This window comes from Lissotriton vulgaris, chromosome 4_1 (genome assembly GCF_964263255.1).
Source record: "Lissotriton vulgaris chromosome 4_1, aLisVul1.2, whole genome shotgun sequence".
NCBI lineage: Eukaryota > Metazoa > Chordata > Amphibia > Caudata > Salamandridae > Lissotriton > Lissotriton vulgaris.
The window spans coordinates 611,018,576-611,040,805 of NC_141691.1; the positions used below are offsets into that span (position 1 = coordinate 611,018,576).

Below are 22,230 nucleotides of genomic sequence, written 5' to 3' on the forward strand. Positions count from 1 at the left end.
GATTTGCCGTTCTGCATTGCCTGTTGATTAAGAACTGCTAACTGAGATTTTGCAGAACTTACCTGGCAAATTGACTTGCCTGATGCGGATTCATCTTTCCCGAACTGACGCATATGCTACATGCGTTTGGGGTCTCTTTCTTGGAAGACCGCTCGAACTGGCACAATTATCCCTTTGCTGAACTCTTGAGCTTTTGGTTCTTACTTGGTCCTTTCTTTACTTGTCTTATTACACTATGCGGTCTATTGATGCACTTATCTTTTCTAATACTTGATAAACTAAACTAAATGTACTACTTTGACTCAGCAGTCATGTTTTATCCTTATATAAGTGAAAGTACATATCCAAATCAGATTTACTAAATGAGATGGGGAGATCGTATTAGAGAAATCTCAGAGCATCACATTCTATTGTTATTATTTTGTATAGCTTTAGAAGCCTGCAGATTGTTCTTTTGAAGGTCAGGGTTCTGAATACCAAGGCTGCACAGTCTTGGTTCTACCTCATGACTCTTTAATGCACCACTAGTCAATCCTGGTATCTCCATCTCACTCCTGCAGGTACTTTTTCATCCCTGCTTTCTCCCTTTTCTTTCTTTCTTTTCCTCCCCTTTACCCCTTTTGTGTTTTTCTCTATCTTGCTCTGGACCAAAGTGTGTTAAGCAAAAATGAGTGTCAGTGCCAAAATCGAGTGCCGGTGGACCCCACCTCTAACCACTGGCCCAAAGTAAGCACTGGCAGGCACATGCATCAAAGCTTTTTGCGAGCGCAAATGGTGCGAGTCCCAAAAATCATCCATTTGCGTCTGCCAAAAGGTATTTTTCGATGCATTAAAGTGTTAGGCACTCGCAATTTAAGAAATTGCAAATTATTGTGATTTCTTAAATTGCGATTGCATTTAAGGAATCGCAATTTGCGATTCCTTAAATGCAATGCTAGGAGCACTTAGAAACAGCAAATTCTCTATTTGGGGCCACAAAATACAGAGAAAATACTCTGGTCTATATTTTGTAAAAACTTTGAAAAATGCACTAAAGTGCATTTTTCAAGGTTTCAGGCTACACACACGCATGCCTTTGGGGCATGTGTGCGCAACATAGGTGCACATCACAATTTCAGGGGTGCAACTAGGTGTCATGTTGACACCTTTGCACACTTGAAATTACATGCGCAATTTGTGAGTACCTATTGGTACTCGCAAATTGTGCATGCAATTACCCATTCATTCCTATGGGACCGTAGGCCCATAGGAATGAATGGGAAGCCATACCTTAATTGCAACTCGCAATTTGCGACTCACTATTAAGGAATGTTTAGGAATTTCTATTTTAACTCCTTCAACTCTCATGACGAGCTGAGCTCGTCATGAGCCACGGCGCTCCGGTGCTCATGACGAGCTCAGCTCGTCATGGCCCGTGGAACACTCAGGTGCGGGGAGAATTCCCCTGCTGTGCTGAGCGTTCCACGGGAGTCAATACACCTGTGACGAGCTGAGTTCGTCATGAGCACAGGAGCGCCGTAGCTCATGACGAGCTCAGCTCATCATGAGCATGGGGGCGCTGTGCGCGCCCACTCCCCCCCAGCACAGCGGGGGAATAACCCCCGCAGCGAAGGGGTTAATAGAGATTCCTACATGCATAGGCTTTTGAGAGACCCTAATTGCGATTCCTTAATAATCGCAATTAAAGACTTGTAAAAGCATTTCTTGATGAATGCACCCCTGGGTCTAAACAAAAAGTGGAGTCCAATGCACCAACATTCTGGCAGCTAGCTTTACCTATTCCTAAAGATGATCTAAACCATCATTAAAATGTGCAAATATATTACAACACTTTTTTCCAATGGCTGCAATCATCACTGTTTTTAGTTTAGCAGAGAGGTGAGGTTTGGAGTCTTCCAGCTGAGGATTGATGTTAGATTATTTTCACCTACATAGCTGGAACGATCCTGGGTTCATGAGTGGGTAGCTGGCCCAGTCCAGATTTTTGCTTTGCATTCTGGGACTTTTAGTACTTATTCTTTAATGGGTTTAAACCAGCATACAGGTCCCAGAATGTAAATAAAAAACGTGGATTGGAGCAGATAAGTCATGCATAGATTTAAGCTATATAGAATGCCTACTGAATGGTAATTCACATTTAAAGGACCACCAATGTGTGTATAACACGTAAAGACTATTGGCTTACGCATGCCAAACAAGGGAGACAAATACCCACAATTAGGCACCTAACAAGCTCATGGGATTCAGCAAAAGAGCATCCCTTTAAAGTCCAACCCCATAAACACTGTAAAGTGTCCTCACTTCTTAAGGCCCTATTCTCTGAAAGGAAGAACCAGTTTTAGTCATCGGGACCCCTTATTTCCAGAAAGTCTCAGTAGATTCACCACACACGGTGTTCACTTAAATCAACATGATTACTGTGTGGCTGTATCTATTTTAATCCACAATGTACTCATGTCAATCAAACTCCCTCAAGTGCTTTGAATCAGCCACAGGGCAGCATCAGGCCTTTTACAAAATGAGCAAATGTAACATGATAGATAGTTGCTTTCATTGCCGATCGAATGCAGATTGGCTGATCTCACACTAGCCACACTGAATAAAGCCCACTACACAAATAAAAAGCTGATCATGTCCCACTTTTAGTGTTATTCTACAGGATGTGGTGACAGCAAACATTATGTTCAAATGTTTGGGTGACGATTTTGTGATATAATATTGCTAAATACCCAAATATATTTAGCAATTTTAGAGAAAAAGTTGTAATTCATCTATAAAAGGTGAGCAACATTGTTCATGATGATTTGCAATGTGCGTTTAATAAACTGTGACTTGCAGCAACATATCGCCTAGCGTCTTTTTAGCGTTACTGCAGAGAATTGGCACAGTATGGATAAAATCATGCTGACTGCAGTAGAAAACTTTAAGGCTGCACCAATGTAATTATGTTCCTCTGCTGATCTCTGTATGTTGGCCCCTGTTCAATGGTATCTGACGGCATATGTATAATTCATGCTCGCATTAGCAGACAGGTTCCCAGAATCCGGGTTTTCAGCTTTATGCAGCACTTCTGAAAATGTCTGCAGTAATTTCTCAGTGAATTACTGGCAAGGCACCGCATCAGGAGAAACACTATCTCCCTTTGCATCATGGTCCAAGGTAAAAAGCCAAGATAAAAAGTAACTGATTTTTACCAGTAAACAACAACCTGATGGAAATGGCCAGGGAATTGATGTTTCACACGTTTGGCCAATTATCAAAGAGTTTAATTTTGTATTGATTAACATAATTAAAAATGATGGCGACTGGTATGAATTGCATTAGCCTTTTCACGTTCTCACTGCACCATATGGCTACACATTTGCACAAAATAGTTTTTACTGGATCCTAGTGCATTCTAAAATAAACTGCCTATTGAAGATTGTTGTCTTGAAAAGGTCATCTTAGGAACCATCCCAAAGGCTCATCTTATCTCATCAACCACCCTTGGAATCCCCGAGAAGCAGAAGTTGCATCCTCCACATTCCACTCTGATGCAACTCACGGAAGAACATTCTAATTCAAGGCTGTTTATTTCCACAGCACAATACCCACATGACACTGAAATTCACATAAAGAACAACCGAACTATGAATTCCCTCATGAACTGTTCATATGGTGGAGTGTGACAGGTTTGGTTGATCTATAAGCGATCCTATTTCTAACAGGTATGTTGAGTGCTGTCCAGGCTTTTGACCAGGCTCTGCACATCGAATCAAAGTGCTGAGCCTGGCCAAGGACCAGTTTTAGATAGTGTGGTAAATCCAGGGATTGGTAAAACTAGAAGTTGGCTTTGACCTCAGCAATCTTTCAAACTTGATATAAAGGTATAAGTAGCTCATTTGGGATTTCTGATAGTGTCCCTTCCATAACTGGTGAATTTCAGTGCTTTTGGATTGTGTGTGACCATAATGTTCCTTTGACTGACGATCTGTAAAGGAATTTCTATTTTTTAAATTTTTTTATTTTTTAATAAATTGTATATCTATACCGATTGGTAACCAAAGTGTAAAGTTATTTGGTGTGAAGGAAATTTTTGGATTTATAATATAGGTCTCTCCACAAAAGATATCTGTGATAAAAAGAAAAATGGCAAAGAAAAAACATTTTTCATTCACTTATAAGAGTGGACCAGGATCCGTATCAGGGACCTCGAAAAATGAATTCTGATATATCACCTCTAAGTCTCTTACTGTTGTCAGGAAATAGCAGAATTCTATTTACATTCTCTCCCTTTTGTTGTAAGCATCTATTTTAGGTCAAACCAAAATGTTTGCTGTCAGTTACAAGAAAAACTGCTGAACAGAATTGTGCTACAGTTGACATGTAGGTATCTCTTTATTCAAAATTTAACCATTTGTGTTTTTTTGTAAATCATGGTAGTTTCAATGCGTTGATGTCTATTTGTTGTGGGAGATGTAATGCATAATTGTGTGTTCTGTTACATGCAGATGTTTCCCCTCTGTCATTGACAGTTATATGTGGAATGGATGATATTTGATGTACGATGTGAGAATTAAAGGGTGATTACAATAATTAAGTTGTGGGATCACAAATAGAAATCATTGTGTTGTCAAAACAGAGTCAGTCAGTCGGAGGTTTCATCCCAACGAGGCAGAGCGTGGGGTAGGTTCCTGACACCTGCTTTCCAGGAAAACTCATGATGTTAACTTTTGTAACGATCGTTGCTCTGCCTGACTATTGATGAGGTGTGTCTTGAACCAGAATTGGGTTGGTACCATGATTTGTATTATTGAGGTACCTCATTGAAAGGTCATCGGAGTGATTGGTTTATTTTCCATAACCAGCCACCTGTGTAGATAGTGCATTAAGATAGGTCTTGGAGAATTGCCGAGTGATTTACACAACTAGGGCAAGAAACATGTTGACCATGACTACACACATATAGACGCCTCCGACCATTATAATCGGCAGTATCCCTATTCTGGTTTTAATTGAGAAAAGTGAGCTCACAGATTAAAGTTTGTTTTGGAGCACCACCATGCCTCATTTTATTTCTCCTCACATCACCTCACATCTACACCACTAGGCCCCTCACACGCACCTCACCTCTACGGCTTGGGAAAAAGGTCTCCGACAAAGTGCCCCTCATAAGGTGCCCATCAGGCATTGCAGCGCCGACCTGACGAGGAGCAAGCCCTATGATGAAGCATGACCCCAAATCTGTGTGTGAGGGCCCCATTTCCCAAATTGGGAGACACCCACACTCCACTACTGAGAAAGGGTGTTGACCAACCTAGCCTCCTTCTCTTCTTTCCCCACTCTACAGGAATGCATACTCCTTCAGTGCTACATTGTATTTATTGGGGCCTGTATGCTGGACCTATATGCACCCCTTCTCCCTCATTTGCATTGAGTACTTGAAACATTATCTAGCAAGTTAATTATTATTATTATTTGTATATGATAGTTTTTTTATTATTATATACTTTAAAGTGATATTCGTTCATAATTGGGAAATTCTGCATCATTCTGATTAAACATTGGTATTAATTTCTCACTCTGTGTAAGTTTCTGAAATCCATCACCTTGCACAACTTATTTACTGCTTCTAAGACACACTCTCCTGTTAGGGAGCTGGGCTGGGGTGAGACATCTATTGTACATAAAAGCATTGGAACAATACTTATCTGCTTATAAAGTATTGTCCATCTCAGCCAAACCTAATTCATCAATTGCTGCAAATGCTCTGAGCTCCAGTGGTAGCAGAAGTGACAAATTTGTAAAAAAAAGAAATTACAAAAAATGCTGGGACCCTAAGCTTTTCTTAGGAGCTCCGGTGTTGCGGAATACTCAATACCAGGGTTGCCAAACAGCAAACCAGCCTGCTGTTGATTGCAACTCCTACCTCTTTCTGTCACCACCCTACACTTCCTGTCTCATTAGTTCACTCTGGTTGGTTCTTTTCCATCACTGCTTTCTCTTTTTGTCACGGTTTTCTATCTTTAGCTTCCACCTCATTCCACCTATTTTTTCCCTCTGTTGAGCTGGGTCGAAATCAAATGATGTCCTAATCCCCAAAACGGAAAGCCATTGCCCACTGCCTCCAACCACTGGTGCAAATGATGCACTTGGTAGCAGAAGTGACACCAAATGTCCTTCAATGCCCAATTTCAAGAAATTGCATGACTTGCCCTCTAATCCAAATAACAGGTCAATAGGTGATTTATTCACTTTAGTACTATTAGGTGCAGAGAATTCACAGCTGCAAGCTCACCACAGGTGTAGCCTCTGACTCCACATGCAGTTCAGCAAGATGCAGCTCTTGTGTTGAAACCATATTGCTGAACTAACTGCATTGACACATCTAGGGGCATACTCATTATTATTTCACACAATACAGTGGATCAAGGGAACTTGCTGCACTGTGTTGCATTAAAGGGAGAGAGCAGAAATGCTCCATATCTACAAAGATATGGAACACTTTCCTTGTGCTGGCGCATTGTGTGCTGCTTAGCACCAACACAGCACAGTTGCACCATAGTGCAAGGGTATCTGTGTAACAGGTAGCATTGTTTTTGTGCAGGAAGGACACCTTCCAGCATAAAACTATCCTTAGAGACATATTCTTCTTTTTATGTGTGCTACATAATGCAGAATGTATAGAAAGAGGAAGTAACAGTTACGCCTCTGTCAGGTAGGCACACCATTTTGGTACATACCAAGGTTTACAAGCCTTTGTATATCTGGCTTCGCATTAAAATACATGGAAAGATGCATGGGAATGTGGAAAGATGCATGGGAATGCTCATGCTTCACCCATGTAATGGCTACCCAATGCAAAGAAATGCAGGGCAGCGCTAAGCACTGAGTTGCATTATTTTGTATGCACTAATCCACGCAAAGTGGGTTCGCATGGATCAGTTAATGCCACAAATTATTTTGTATGAGGTAATTCCAATACAAAATCATAGTAAATCCTGTCTATTATGTGCAAGTGGTTTGAAACAGTATTAGCTCCAATTCAATTCTATTATGCAATGAGGTTAGGGAGCAAAGACAGAAACAAGTAACCCTGGGCAAAGCACTACGGAACGCTCGTGTAGTTTGCGCTACATCGCACTATGCGAACTGCAAGTAGCACAGTGTGAACACGCGTAGCATAGCGTAGTGCAACGGTCATTTTTTGCTTGCTCGCTGTCCTCAACGTCAAGTTGGCGAATGCGAGCAAGCAAAATGACATCCCGGCGCCACTTTTTTCCTCGTTCGCGATCAGCAACATCAATCAATCAATCAATCAAAAAATTTATAGAGCACGCTACTCACCCGCAAGGGTCTCAAGGTGCTGGGGAGGAGGGGGGGGGGGGCGCTACTGCTCGAAAAGCCAGGTCTTAAGGTGTTTCCTGAAGGAGAGATGATCCTTGGTAAGTCACAGGTGGGTGGGGAGGGTGTTCCAAGTCTTTGCCGCCAGGTGGGTGAAGGATCTTCCTCCGGTGGTGGTTCTGCGGATCCGTGGGACGGTGGCGAGGGCGAGGCTGGCGGAGCGGAGCTGGCGGGTTGGCGTGTGGAATGTGAGGCGGTAGTTGAGGTATTCGGGGTCTGAGTCACGGAGAGCCTTGTGTGCGTGGGTGAGGAGTCTGAACGTGATCCTCTTGCTGACTGGGAGCCAGTACAGGTTCCTCAGGTGGGCGGAGATGTGGCTGTGTCGGGGGATGTCTAGGACGAGGCGGGCTGATGCGTTCTGGATGTGCTGGAGTATTTTCTGTAGTTTGGCAGTGGTCCCAGCGTAGAGGGCGTTCCCGTAGTCCAGACGGCTGATGACGAGGGTCTGGGTGACCGTTTTCCTGGTTCCAGTGGGGATCCAGCGGAAGATCTTACGGAGCATGCGGAGGGTGTTGAAGCAGGAGGAAGTAACAGCGTTGACTTGTTGTCATCAAGTTGACATCAAGTTTCCGATCTGTAGCGTGGAAAATAAACCTCCCAGAGAGATTCTCAATACGGGTAGGTCAGGTTTCTCATTGCGAGTGGTCACGTATGCTCGCGACCGCTCGCGATAAGAAACTACCAGTCCGCGTTGAGAAAGCTGCAGCTCAAGTAAAAATCTACTTGAGTGGCAGAAAACTACAGCTCAGACTGTGCAAGATGCTGTTTTCAATGATTGCACAGTGCCGGATGCTTGTCCGCACTGTGCAATCATTGAAAACAGCATCTTACACAGTGCGAACAGGGTACTACGCAGCTCGCGTAGTGGTAGTGCACTTTGTGTAGCTATGTGTAGCATTACTTCTCGAACTACGCCCAGGGTTAGAAACAAGTAAAAGAATGAAAAACAAGCATTTGCAATGCAATCGGTCTCGCCGTTGGGACCTTATATGTATTTAGATATGCAGCAACTTAGCCTAGGTGCTGAAACATCTGCTGTTCTTTAACATGGAGGGAAAGTAAGCGCCAAACTGTCAGACACGCCAGGTATGGGAACACATGGAGAGAAATATTGCCTTTCAGCTGAAAATGGTATAGTCCAAAGCTCTGTTTTTAATATAAAATCAGGGCCTTCGGTGGTCATATCACTGAAAATACAAGATTTGAAAAAAATATTATTGTCTATGGGTGCTCGTGGAGGACAATTTCTATGGACTGGAATCTTTTACTGACCTCTCCTGGTCGTTTTCTATCAAGAAAGTTAAATAGAGGCAGTTGCCAGAAAAATTAAAAAAAGAAAGTCTCTTAGTAGAAAATAATTCTGGTATTTTACTGACCTCTGCTGGTCGTTTTTTTTCAAGACAGTTAAATAGAGGCAGTTAAACAGAAAATAAGTCCCTAAGCGGAAGAAGACAAGTCCTAGGGCAGATCTCCAGAGCCCACATAGTACACACACATATAAGTATATAATAAGTATATACTAAAGTATATACAAGAGGTCTCGAATGCTCAACCTAAGAAGAGACTAGGTCAGTTATCATGGAGCAGCTGCCCTTCTAATTCATAAAGAAGCTATCAAACAACCATGTTTAACACATTGCTCGAACTTTCGTTTGACACTTTTCAATTATATAAGGATATTGTTAGAATATAATACTCTTTGTTCTGATTGTAGGAATTCTAAGCATTGATATTTGCAATATGTAGTGTACACCCCTAATCCAAACATAATTCTTTTGATTGAGCATTTGTGAGCTCACTTTATACCCCCGTTCAGCTCTCAATTAGCTGTAATATGTAAGTACAGAGAAAAGATCTAGTTATTTCTCAAAATGAGTCAGATTTTCTTAAATATTTAACTACGCTATTAATTTTAATGACCTGCTGCGTTATTTTGTGGTGTTTTCTGTCTCAATACCCATTGCAGTGAATGTGAATACTCCTGTTCTAAAATGGCCACCATTTTTGTTAACTACTAATTAAGTTTCAAGAATTTCTAGTACTATTTCTTTGTTTTCAGCACAATATGTTTGTAATACTATCATTACTGTGAACAGCCATGTAAAAAACTGATACTCTTTTACAGTGTCTTGAAGTTATTAACAATGCAGTGGAGTAGTTTGTGCCTACAAGTACTACGTTGTTAATTATTTGCAGAATGCATTAATTTCTTTACTCATTTTTAACAAATTGAATGTCTCACTAAATTTACCATACTTTTATGTCTGGGAATTGTCCGAGGTACGTATCGAGGGTCAACAAAGCCCCGTCCACTAGCTTTTGGTGAAAGTCTTCCCAGAGCACATCACATTTCTGAAAAGAAAGAAGGATATTGTAAGCACTAGAGAACTGAGCGACAAGCATAAACTGCAGAAATACAGTTCCCTCCACCATGAATGATTGAGTCTGCAGGTCACAAACAGGAAGTAAGACTGATTTATCTGTAACGCTGCAAGACGTTTTGTCAAAGGTTGGTAAACATTGTACTGGTAATGGCTTAGCTGGCATAATTTCTCTATATCAGAGTAGAGAAGTGTCAGAAGCACTTAAGGCTCTAACGAATCCATGGTCAAGTGACCACAACTACACTAGACAATCCCAACAAACCCACCTGCCCCGCCACCAGAATATCTTTGAAAACCACACATCTCTGCCCGGAACAGTCTAATAAAGATCCCACAGCCCAGTGTGGATAATGTCAAGTGATTGGTTAATCCACCAGAAACAATTTCCATTCAGGATAGTGGCTAAAGCAGCATAAACACCAGGCAGACAGGAGTCTGACTACTGTGCCATCACCCACTCCCAACAAACTCCACCTTGACAATCTTGGTCATATACACCCTGAATACTTTCATGGTGTCCTCACTGGAAGATCCTAAAGTCATGATACAAGAAGAGAAAGCCTCCTGACTTTCTTACATCAAGTTCGTTACAATCATGATTGTGTTGTACATCACTCTGTGCTACGATCGCATCCCAAAAACAAATACACACATCTAATGTTACCATCATTCATATCTGACGTATCACTTATTGGATTGCTGGTACAATAATGTTGTAAAAATATTGTTGACAAACATATTGTGTCAAAAATATCATTTACCTCAATATCGCGTTTCTATACTTTAGTTACAAATCCCAAAATATATTGTTGACACTAATATCATTCAAAAACATACACAAATATTGATTTTTGAATATCGATATACAGTTTAACATAGTAAATCTAAAATATTGTCATATATAACATTAATATAATGTAAATTAATCAATTCAACCAATATTTAATACAATATATAAATATATACTTATATAACATATAAGCACAGTGCATGTGTATATATATATATATATTTATTCCACACGTACAACCCAGCGCAATCCTTGCAAAGTTGATCGAAAAGGAATCACACAGGAGCCGTGGCCTCTATTCAAGTGCAGATTTATTGCAGACACAACGTCCTACGCGTTTCGGAGTAGGATCACTCCTTCGTCACGGGCCCGTGTGATTCCTTTTCGATCAACTTTGGAAGGATTGCGCTGGGTTGTACGTGTGGAATTTTTGGGGGTGGCTACCCCGGCCGTGAGCCCGCCGAAACAGAGGCTCGGGACAGCTACAAACTTTGTGTTCATATATATATATATATATATATATATATATTCACTGAAAAAACCATAGGTTTCACACCAGTTATAGTTAGCTGGAAATTTTCCTGACATACAGCCATTGAAATTCCCACGTTATAGTTAGTTGGACTCACTATAACTTGCGCGCCTGCAATGCACTGCTGATGACGTCACATATTACATCACTCATGACATGGTCAGTGACATCACTCATGACATCCCTGAGCCCTTTTATAGCCCCCACATCAAACCTAGGGGGTCAAGGGGGGTCTACTCTGCCCCCTTATGGTCATTTCCCCCTTTGTTTTTCCCACCTCTTGTGTCTCGATCCTACCGAGACACAAGATGGCGGCCAATCCGGAATGTTTTGAATGTTTACAGACACCCGAGAGCCAATCAGCTTTCCGTGCGCACCTCGTGTTGCCATAGATATATATATATATTTTAACCTAAATTACTCATAATCCACTGGAGCACATATCTTGAGACATAGCAAAGGCACATCGGGCTACCAGTCCCTACAATTTTGCCACGTTTGGTGGAAATCCATTCGGCCGTTCGGGCTAAAAGTGAGGTCGACCACCCTATGGAAATTAACATGGGGAAAACACGTTTTGGGGCCCCCCTTTTATCTCGGCCCCTGCTTGACGAATCCCCCCCAAACTTTCATGAAAGGACCGGAGCGCCGCTAGGCAAATTTGAGGAAATTTTCAGGCAGATTCCTCAACCGGCGCCAAAGTTATTCACAATAGAATGTTGAGATTTTGCATTGAAAATAATCCTAACTATAACTACCTACAGGCGACCGCCTGTAGGTAATATATATATATATATATATATATATATATATATATATATATATATATATATATATATTACATTACATTATATATATGTATATATATATATTTTTTTTTTCGACACCTTCTGTTCACACTGCGATTTTCCACACCAAACAGATAAAGGACCCCGAAGCAGCAGATGTATTCAGTGGGAAGATTTATTGGCTCTTTCAAATGATATTCCAGGCATGACGCGTTTCGGTTAACTAGTAACCTTGATCAATATATATATATATATATTACCTTCTGGCGGTCGCCAGCAGGTAGTTATAGTTAGGACGTAGTTTCCATAGGAAATCCGCAACATTCTATGGGAATAACTTTGGCGCCGGTTGATGAATCTTCACGAATTTCTCAAAGAAGAAGGCCAGCTCCGCTCCGCTCCTTCCCTGAAAGTTTTGGGGGGATTTGTCAAGTGGGGGCTGAGAAAAAAGGGGGGAAAAAAGGGGGGTCCCAAAACGTGTTTTCCCCATGTTATTTTCCATAGGACGATTAGACACGGCTACAGCCCGAACGGCTGAACGGAATTACAAGAAATTTGGCAAAATGGTAGAGTCTGATTCACAGATCGCCCTTTTCTTTAAATGGTGTGAATCCCTCCAGTACTTGTTGAGAAAATCAAATGTGAAAAAATGTATATATCTGGGCGGAGCCTAACCACACATCTAATCGTGAGATCTGATTGGCTGTCAGCACTTCATTCAATAAATGATGGCAGCAATCTTGAGACTAATATTCATGATAACACCTCATTAAAAAGCATTGCAGTTAATAGAAGGTTTTAGAACTTTCGTCACATTATAAATCATTTGTTGATGGTACCACACTCATTTTAGGAATTGTGGTGTGTTCTAAGGTGATTTTACCATGTGAAAAAGTCTTCTGCTGGGATATCATGAATCATGTTTGAAAGAAAACTATTATCTCATGCTTTTCCCACAGTGGTTTGGAAGGGGATCTATAAACTAAACTGAAAGCATATTTTCTGTAAATTCACATTATCTTTCTCAGTCATGTGAGAATGAAGTCTGACATTCTCAGTAAAGCATGGACATCCAACAAGGACAGAGACTGTCAGTTGATTCCTTTGTGTTCTATTGCAGCTTCCCAGAGTGTTCTAAAGAACAACTAGAGCGCTAACAGTCCTACTTATTACAAAGGTATGGCACACCTGAAACCATCTTGATTGGAATAAAGTGGTAACTCTTAAAACATTTAATTTAAAAAGGAACAAAATGAGGGGGTATATGTTGCCATAGAAAGTATGATTAGTGCTGCAGAAAGAAAAATTAGGGCACATTTTGAGTGACTTCTCAAATCCTCTTCTATTTCATGAAAAAATTCTGACATGCAGTCCTCCAAGATGGCCACCGGAGACAAAAGAGCCCAAATGTAGCCCAAATATCACCCAGATGTAGCCCAAGTATAACCCAATGACAGAATGTCCCAGAGTGCAAGACTTTGTCAAAAAAGTACTTGAATCATTACTTAAGCATATCATTGAGTTTTATACTGGTCCTACGCCATGGGTTTCTCCCATAGTGGTAGTGGTTAGAAAGGACAGTGAAGGAGCTGTGCGCATCTGTGTTGAAATGCATCAGGTAAACAAGGTAAGTGAACGAGAACGACATACATGTCCACACTTTGCTGACATGATAACACAATTAGATGGTGCAAAGGTCTTCTCTCACCTTGATTTGAATAAAGGTTAACCTCGGTTGGAACTCGAAGAAAATTGCAGGTACATTACAACCTTTTCTACATGTGTCGGTTGATTTCAATACAAAAGACTGCGTTTTGGTGTGTCATCAGCTGCAGAACTTTTCAAGATGTCATTTGACGTATCATACAGTCTGTCATGAATGAGTTCAATAATAGTGATGATAGTTTGGATTTAGGAGCTACACAAAAGAACATGATAAAACTGTCACATAAATAAATCATTTACTTGCTGATGCAGGTTTGACTTTGACTGCAGATAAATGTGAGTTCCTCAAGACAATGCTAACATTATTTGGTCATATGTTTTCTGATGAGGGTATAACAGCTGATCCTGCTAAAGTGCAAGCACTGTCAAATGCTGTTCCCCCACAAGATGTTTCTATGGTATATTAATTTTTTGGCATGGCCAGCTACAGTTCATGATATATACAAGACATTGCCACTTGTAAGTGCTCATTGAGAGATTTGATTGAAAAAGAATCTCTCATTTCAATGGTCACATGAATGTGAGAAAAGTTTTAAGAAAATAAAACAAACCATTGAGAATGCTACTGAAATGGCCTCTTACTTCAATCTGAAGCATCATACAAAGGTTGTTGTCGACACTAGCCCAGTCAAGTTAGCGCTTTCCTGGCACAACAGAGGATACCCTAATGCTCCTTCGCATATTGTGGCATATGCGAGTAGGAGTTTGCTTTTTAACAACCAAAAAATGAAAGTTTAGCCGTGTTATATGCTTGTGAACATTTCCATGTATTTCTTATGGAAAGCCTTTTAACGCTGGTAACTGATGATCAAGCTTTACTAACTACATTTGGCAATACAAAGGCCAAGATAAATCCTCACATTGAACCATGGGGTCTATGATTGCAGGAGTACAATTATAACATTGTGCATCATCTAGGGAATGATCAGAACCCTGCTGGCTACTTTTCCATAGTGCCTATACAACTTCATGGTACCCCAGCCAAGACAGCTGAGGCGTATGTCAATTTCCCTGTTAAATCAAAGACACCAGCTGCCATATCATTAGCCCAGATTATCACAGCCACAAGTCTTGATAGTGACATGCCAATGTTGAAAGATATATTCACACATGAGTCATGAAACCCACACCCTGAACCTCTCATCAGTGATGGTGAATATAAAAAATACAAAAATGTCATAGAAGAACTGTCCATAACTCAATTATACTTCAAGGGTTGAGAATGTTGCGCTGATACAGTGTTTTTCTGTTTCTTTTATTTTACATAAATCTGGTCTGGAATTCCTGCCCTGGATGTCTGTGATGGAGACGATACCTGAAATGAGACATTTCTAGCTCCCCAACAAGAGGAGGACATTTATTTCTTTTTAATCTTCGTTTTGTCTGGACTATTGTTATTTTGGCAATAAAAGCCTCTGAAGACACCTTTGTGTCTCGTAATTCTTCATCCCGCGATACACTTGAAAAAAGAAGATCTCATCATTGTTATGTTAATGACAAAACATCCTCAGATAAGTTATCAAAAATGCAAATTGATGAGGGACTACCTGGTTAAGAGTGAATACAATGGTGACACTAATCCCAGAACTTGGTTGGCACAATATGATGGTTTAAAAAATGCACTATGTGCAAGGTGTGTAAAAATACACCATTTAAGAGAAAAATCAAAGTAAGGGGTAATCTAATGTGTAAATCCAGTTTTGTTGTATATATTCTAAAATGAACATGTAACACAGTGTGCGTAGGCACTACCATCTTGTCTGTACACAATCAAATATTACAACATATAAGAGCTATTGTAAATAAAGACCCGAGCTACCCCATTGCACCCCAATTTGAGCAACACCATCAAAGTAATCCCACTGATATAGATATATGTATAGCACAGGTACCTAAGAAGAAGAGAAATGGTGATAGAGAGAAGGAGTTGGTAAAACTGGAAACATCTTTTATTTTGGAGCTATATAGCAAGGATCCATTTGGATTCAATACGAACGAGGAGCTATACACATGTCCCCTTTAAAATAAGACTGTCTTGAGACATATTGCCTAGGCACACCCTTATGAAATTGAGGTGATAATAGAGCACATTTAGGTTTTTTAAAGGCGCGGGGTTAAGAAAGGACAATATGAGAACATTTCTTTATGATTTTTTATTCAGTCGATGTCATACATTATACATTTTGCTGGTTGTCATAAAATGTTTAAAATGGGTTAATAATGGAGGAATTGGGATATTGTAATAGTATGTGGTAGTGAATTTAGATTGTATGATTTTATCCATTTGGAAGACGTATTTAAAATCAATTAGATTTGTCATTTTAATCAATTTTGCTGCAATGAATAGGGAATATCCCCTTGCTGTACGATATATGTATATATATATATATATGTATGTACATCCATTTTGAATCCATGAAAGCTTAGCATGATTATATTTTTTACCAGGGATTATAGTTGTATGTATACTTGAAGATAATAATTTATTTATTAGGCACTGGGTGCTTTAAACAGTGATAGGTGAATGCATACGAGTATTACAAGCTGGCCAACAAGATCATTGTGCGAAATCTATGATTTGAATATGCATTGCAATCTAAGATATAAAGCCTTTTAATACGTTTTTTATGTCATTTTGGAATAATCAAAAGTAACAGTATTTATTCTTATGATATATTTAATTCATGCAATGTTAGTATTAGGAACTATTTATTGACATATCTGCTTGTAGTCACAGAAATATTAATATATGATAATGTAATTATCCTTGAGAAGCAAAATGAATGACCTCCTGCAAAGATTTATTGGTGTATCATGGTTTTAAACTAACACATTTAAAGATGGTGTTGTCCAAACAAAAAGCATTTACCACAGCTTAGTCCTGCTTTCTATGTTTATCACCTTGTGGTTCACTTTTAATGTATAGTAACTCTTCACAAAATAGTGCACGTTGTTGTGAACAAGGTTGCCAGGTGCAATCAAAATGGGTTGATAGCATTTCCAGTTAATAAATCAATATTAAAACTCAACACGGAGTGCCGGCTTCTGTGTGTTTATGAAGCATTCAAGGCCGAATCTGCATGTATACACATATATGTATATATATATATATATATATATATATATATATATATATATATATATATATATATATATATATATATATATATATATATATATATTATGGGCCAAATGTACGACCATCGGCATTAGCAACTCTCAAATTCTGAAAAATTGCGCATCGCACTTTGTGAGTCGCTAATGCCAATGTACAACAGTGTCAGAGACACTATTTGCGATTCCCAATGGGGTTACAAATTGCATGCCTCATCAATATTCATGAGGCACTTCCAATGTGCAACCCCATTGAGAATGGCTGGCCCTCCCAGGTATGGTGGCCTGCTGGGCTCAGCAGACCTTCATGTCTGAGCCTGCTTTGAAATAAAGCAGTTTTTTTTAAAAATGCAGCCCGTTTTCCTTAAAGGAAAATGCCTTGAGGCATTTAAAAAAAGAAAAATGAAATGCTTTCATTTCGTTTTTTAAGGGCAGGTAGTTGACTGTGACCACTGCCTGCCCCTAAAAATATTTTCCCTTGCATTCACAAAGGGGAAGAGGTCCCCTGGGGACCCTTTCCCTTTTGCAAGTGCTTTACCACCCTCTTGAAGAGGGCGGTAAATTGAAAGTGTTTTGCAACCACAATTGCGGTCTCAAAACATTTTTACATAGGGTAGCGAGTCGCTATTAGGAAGGGATGCCCTTGAAATGCCCCTTCCTAATAGCGAGTCGCAAATCCTCTTTAACAAGTCACAAATAAATTGTGAGTTGCTAAATAAGGTTTGTACATGACCCATAGGTATTTTTGAATGCTCAAACGGGTCGCAAACCCGTTTGCGCATGCAAAAATTGGTTGCACATCTGGCCCTATATATGTAGTAAAAAATAAAAATTTTCATTAAACAGAGGGGAGATGTACAGCCTTATTCATGAAAGCTAAATCGGCTCGCAAAGGGCCGGATTCTGAGAATCCGGCCCTTTGCGAGTGCGATTTTTGCATTTGGGATTCAGCATCCCAAAAGCAAAAATCGCTAATTGCGATGTCGCAAATGTGCGAGGAATTACATTTAAGGAATCTCTATTAGAGATTCCTTAAATGCAATTCAACATCCAATTTAAATTTGCGAATTCGCAATTTCTTGCCGCAATTTACCGCGAGGTCAGACCTCGCGGTAAATTGCGATAACTCAGAAAAATGCATTTAAATGCATTTTTCTGAGTTGCATGTTACACACACACATGTCCTTTGGACATGTGTGTGTGCAGAACCTGTGTTAATTTCCATTGCAGGGGTGCTACAGGGTGTCCTTTGGACACCCCTGGCACCCTTGTACTCGCAATCTCATTTGCGATTAGCTAATTGCTAATCGCAAATGAGGAATGACTCCCCATGCATTCCTATGGGCCTTTTGGCCCATAGGAATGCATGGGGAGTTATTCCTTATTTGCGATTAGCAATTAGCTAATCGCAAATAAGGAATCAGTGGGAATCGCAATTAATATTGCGATTCCTACATGAATACCGTTTTGCGAGTCTCAAATAGCGATTCCTTATGATTCGCTATTTGAGCCTCGCAAAACGGCCCGTTCATGAATCAGGCTGGTAGTTTCTTGCAAGTTAGCAATGAGGGGACCCTTTTTGCTCCTGATGGACTCTGTAGAGCTGTGACGTACATGTCAGAGCGGAATGCACTGAAGGCTGATTTAGAATGTTGAGTTTGCAGTTACACGCAGATAAATGAAGATGTGTAATACTAAGCTCCGTGTGTTGTGTAGTCATTGGCAGGTACCCAGGCTGGGGAAGAGGTTGCAAAGGTGTAGGTAGAGGAAAGGAGAGGGATTTAGGAGTCACGGGGCACAGGTCAGTGAGTACAGCTACAGGGTAGAAAATGGAACTAGGGAAACAGAGGAATTACAGGGCACATGCTGGGAGATATCACAGGCAGGATGAAGGAAAACAAAAGGGTGATGCAGAAGATTAACTTGCCCACGAATTAAGCCTATTTGGGAAGCAGTAAATGAGCATGGTTTGTGTACAGACATGGTGGAGATAGCGAAAGAGAGAGAGTCTAGGTTAGGGGTGCAGTATTAGACACATATAGGCAGTGTAGCATACAGGTACAAATCAAGTAGTGGCAGGGTGCAAGGATGGTGATAAAACAGAAAAAGAATGCAGGCAGAGGAAGAGTAGTGATGCTAGGGAAAGGTACACACATTGGAAGAAAGCACAAAGATGGTCAGGCACATCATCTGTGCAAGTAGTGAGAATTGTTTGCTGGACGATGACCTACAGAGCAAGGGTACAGGCAGCATCCTGTACGAGAGTGAAGCACTGCAGTCAAATAGGTAGAACAAAAGGAAGATGACATGCCCAGTGACAGAACAAAATGGAACCAGGGCACACACAGTGCTAGTTGTGAGGTGGTACAGTGCAGGAAGGGCCATAGACTAGAAGAGTCACTGTCTGAAGATAGGTAGTGCTGAAATGGAGAAAGAAACAGTGAGAAGATGTGGGAAGAGAAACTCAGGCCAGAGAAAAGCTTCAGTGGCAGATAACCAATAGAGGCAAGGAGAAGTCACAGACAGCGAGATCTGGTAAGCTATACAAGTACAGAATGGAGATGGGGCTAGACCTTGGAGAGGCACAGCAGTGAAGAGATAGTGCAGATAGACAGGAGAGTAATACTGTAATAAGATCTAAAAATGATCGGGTGGGGGGACAGTGGGAAAGGCAATGCAAACCTTGAGAGGATGCAGACTTTGGGGCCATTTATGATGGCCAGTGGGTGGGACAGTCGTACAAACCGGAGAGGTACTGTACAGACAGGGAAATTGGTACAGGTAGGGAGAGGGAGAAGGCGTGAATAATAGAAGAGAAAAATAACCACATCATGCAGATAGGAGGGCACAAACAAAGAGGTATCTCTAGGGAAAGAGAGGAACTGTCAGCTGGCGTATGGTAAATACAGGCAAACGAAACATGAGAAGAGAGAGAAAAGTCCACAGGTAGGGAGAGTGTCCGGTACCATGGCTGCTGGGACAGATGCTCATGGGTGTATTCTGTAATATGTCGGGGCCCTCGGCCCCATGCACATAGAATGATGACATGGGCACTAGAATATGTTTAGTGGAACTGGCCAAGGGAATGTGCACTCAGCCCCTTTTATTACCAGAGTCACATGTCCTGTGACACCTGTGTTGAATGGGCGTGGAGTGGAGTGTAAGCCAGCCCTCAGAGTGTGGCTGGCACCACAAACACTAGAACAGAGACCGGCCGGTCACTACATACCTCACAAACTTTATTAAAACTGGAACAACAAGTCCAACCTGTGGAAGAGAATAAAACAGCAATAGAAAACTTCCACTGAGTCTATTCAGATGCCTTCAGAACAGGACAAGGGTACAACACAACGGCAGCTAGGATCACCAGTTCTACTTGGCACAGTTCAATGGTGGACTGCGGATCTGGTTCTCCCTGGACTCAAGGTGTGGAGGTTTCAAACCAAAGTCTACATGCACAGTTTACTGTGATGGTGCATGTGGAGCGATATTGAAGACGGTGGATGTTCCTTTTTCACAAATACGTCCTGGCTCCATGAACATCAATCCTCCTATGATGGATGACATCCTGTTTATTGTTGCAGAGACTTTCACAGATGCATCAGTGCTTCCAGCTGCAGGATGCCTCTCTCATAGGTATTCCCCTCTCACGGGATGCCCCTGAGGTCTTCGTCACCAGGCTTCCACTGGACTGGGTGTACTTCGCTGTGCCACTCCAACTCCATATTCTAGGCTTGTGGAGGAAGTACTACGAGTCCCACCTCCAAGTCCCTCAAACAACATGGACAGTAGTTGTATCCTGATTGGACTACTCCTGCTATCCAGACTCTGGTGCACCGCATTGGCAGGATGGTCTTTCAAGGAACCAGCTTACAACATGAGATCTTCGTCTTTCTGGGACCTTCAGAGAAGCTGCTGTAGACTCATCTCTCGTGTTGGGACTCTGCTCTCACCGGTAATACCTGAGGCCCTTGCCCCTGGATCACCACGGTCTGGTGTGGAGTGGTCTGATCCTTTTTTAAGCCCCACGTCCAAGGTCACTCAGGACGTCTGAGCAGGACCACAATCCAGTCTCCCGTGCAACCCCAAAGGTGGATCAATGGTCCAGCGTGCTCTCATCTGCAGGCCCCAGGTCTACTTGGTGTAAAGGAAGAGTTATGGACATAATCCAAAAAAAGGTTCCCAGTACCCAGGACTCTGGTTAGTAATTATCTAACGGGCATGAGACCCTCGTCCGCTTCAATTCTCAGATCGTAGAATTACGGACAACACCTGATATTATTTCTATATTTAGATGTTCATTGTCTCTAATGCCCTACTGTCCCTGAACAGACTCTCTAATCTGTCAATATTGCTGATTGTGGGGGCTTCAATGTATTTTTCAACTCGGCGCAACCAAAAAATGTGTCAGCCCTACATAGGACCATACACACACCCACACATACACCAAAATAATCAAGAGAAAAATGTGTGGCGGAGAGGAAGGCACCTCACGGGCGAACACCCTCGGGGCGATCTGGTCAGATGTTTACCAGAGACTTGGCCCCTTTCTCTTCATAGGTGACCATTCCTATTCCAGAATTGGTGAATCAGTGAAAGAAAGGAAAAGGTAAAGAGACGGTGCATAGTAAGGAGCTTAGAGCATGACTCCTTAAACAAACAAAACAGAGTGAAAAGTAAAATCAACAACCACACCTCTTGAACTTCTTTTATTAATGACTGAGGTGTGCGCAGTTGAAATAAAAAGGCTGGTAGCTTAAAGTCGCATACCACTACCTGTCACCGACATGTTTCACTGCCCAGTAACCTTTATGGCAGATTCATCAGGGTTAGTACTCTGTTGCTGCACCCACTTCCGACATTTTTCAACAGGAAGCTGCCGAGTTGAAAAGAAAATTTAAAATCACGACCAGTTCTCAATCTAGACATCCAGATTATTATGCTTTTTTAATTGTAAAAACCATTTCCTGATTCCAAGTAAATTGTTATCCTCCACCGGTTTACCATGTGTCTTAAACCCAACATACAAAACAACATAGGGGGTGGGCGAATCTCTTAAAAACAAATTATTAAAAAAGTTTTTCTTGTTGATATTACCCTTATTCAGCTATGCTCCCTCGTACCAGCTGAAAAGGCAGTTCTCCGCCTGGTTGTCGGTTGTCACATCAACCTATGGAATGTTTGTATATAATCAGTACAGTATATATCTGATGCCCTACTATTCAAATTTACCTTCCATACATGGGCTGCCTTCATACAGGCGGGCTGATGTTGGCCCAATGCACGTTTATTCAGAAAGAGCATCAACAGAGAATTACTGGCCAACAAAATGCCTGCTTACTGATGTTACAATATATGTATATGCTAATTTCCGCATAATCTAATTCAATAGAATCTGCAAGTGTGTGCCATGAACTGGTGCGACGGCAGTGAAACCCACTGCCAATGTACATGGAGCGCTATTACACACACGTGAACATGGGGTGGATAGTACACGTTGTTTCTTTAAATATG

The 22,230-nt window shown here is 41.1% G+C and overlaps 1 protein-coding gene across 6 annotated transcripts in view; it reads right to left on the reverse strand.

Moving 5' to 3' along the window:
• Positions 1-22,230, reverse strand: part of AMPH (amphiphysin) — a 987,297-nt gene that overhangs the window by 330,366 nt on the left and 634,701 nt on the right. For all 6 annotated transcript variants that reach the window (XM_086964852.1, XM_086964854.1, XM_086964849.1 and 3 more), the window contains exon 5: positions 9,640-9,735. In XM_086964852.1, coding sequence (XP_086820978.1) covers positions 9,640-9,735 — 96 coding nt within the window. The remainder of the gene's footprint in view (positions 1-9,639; positions 9,736-22,230) is intronic.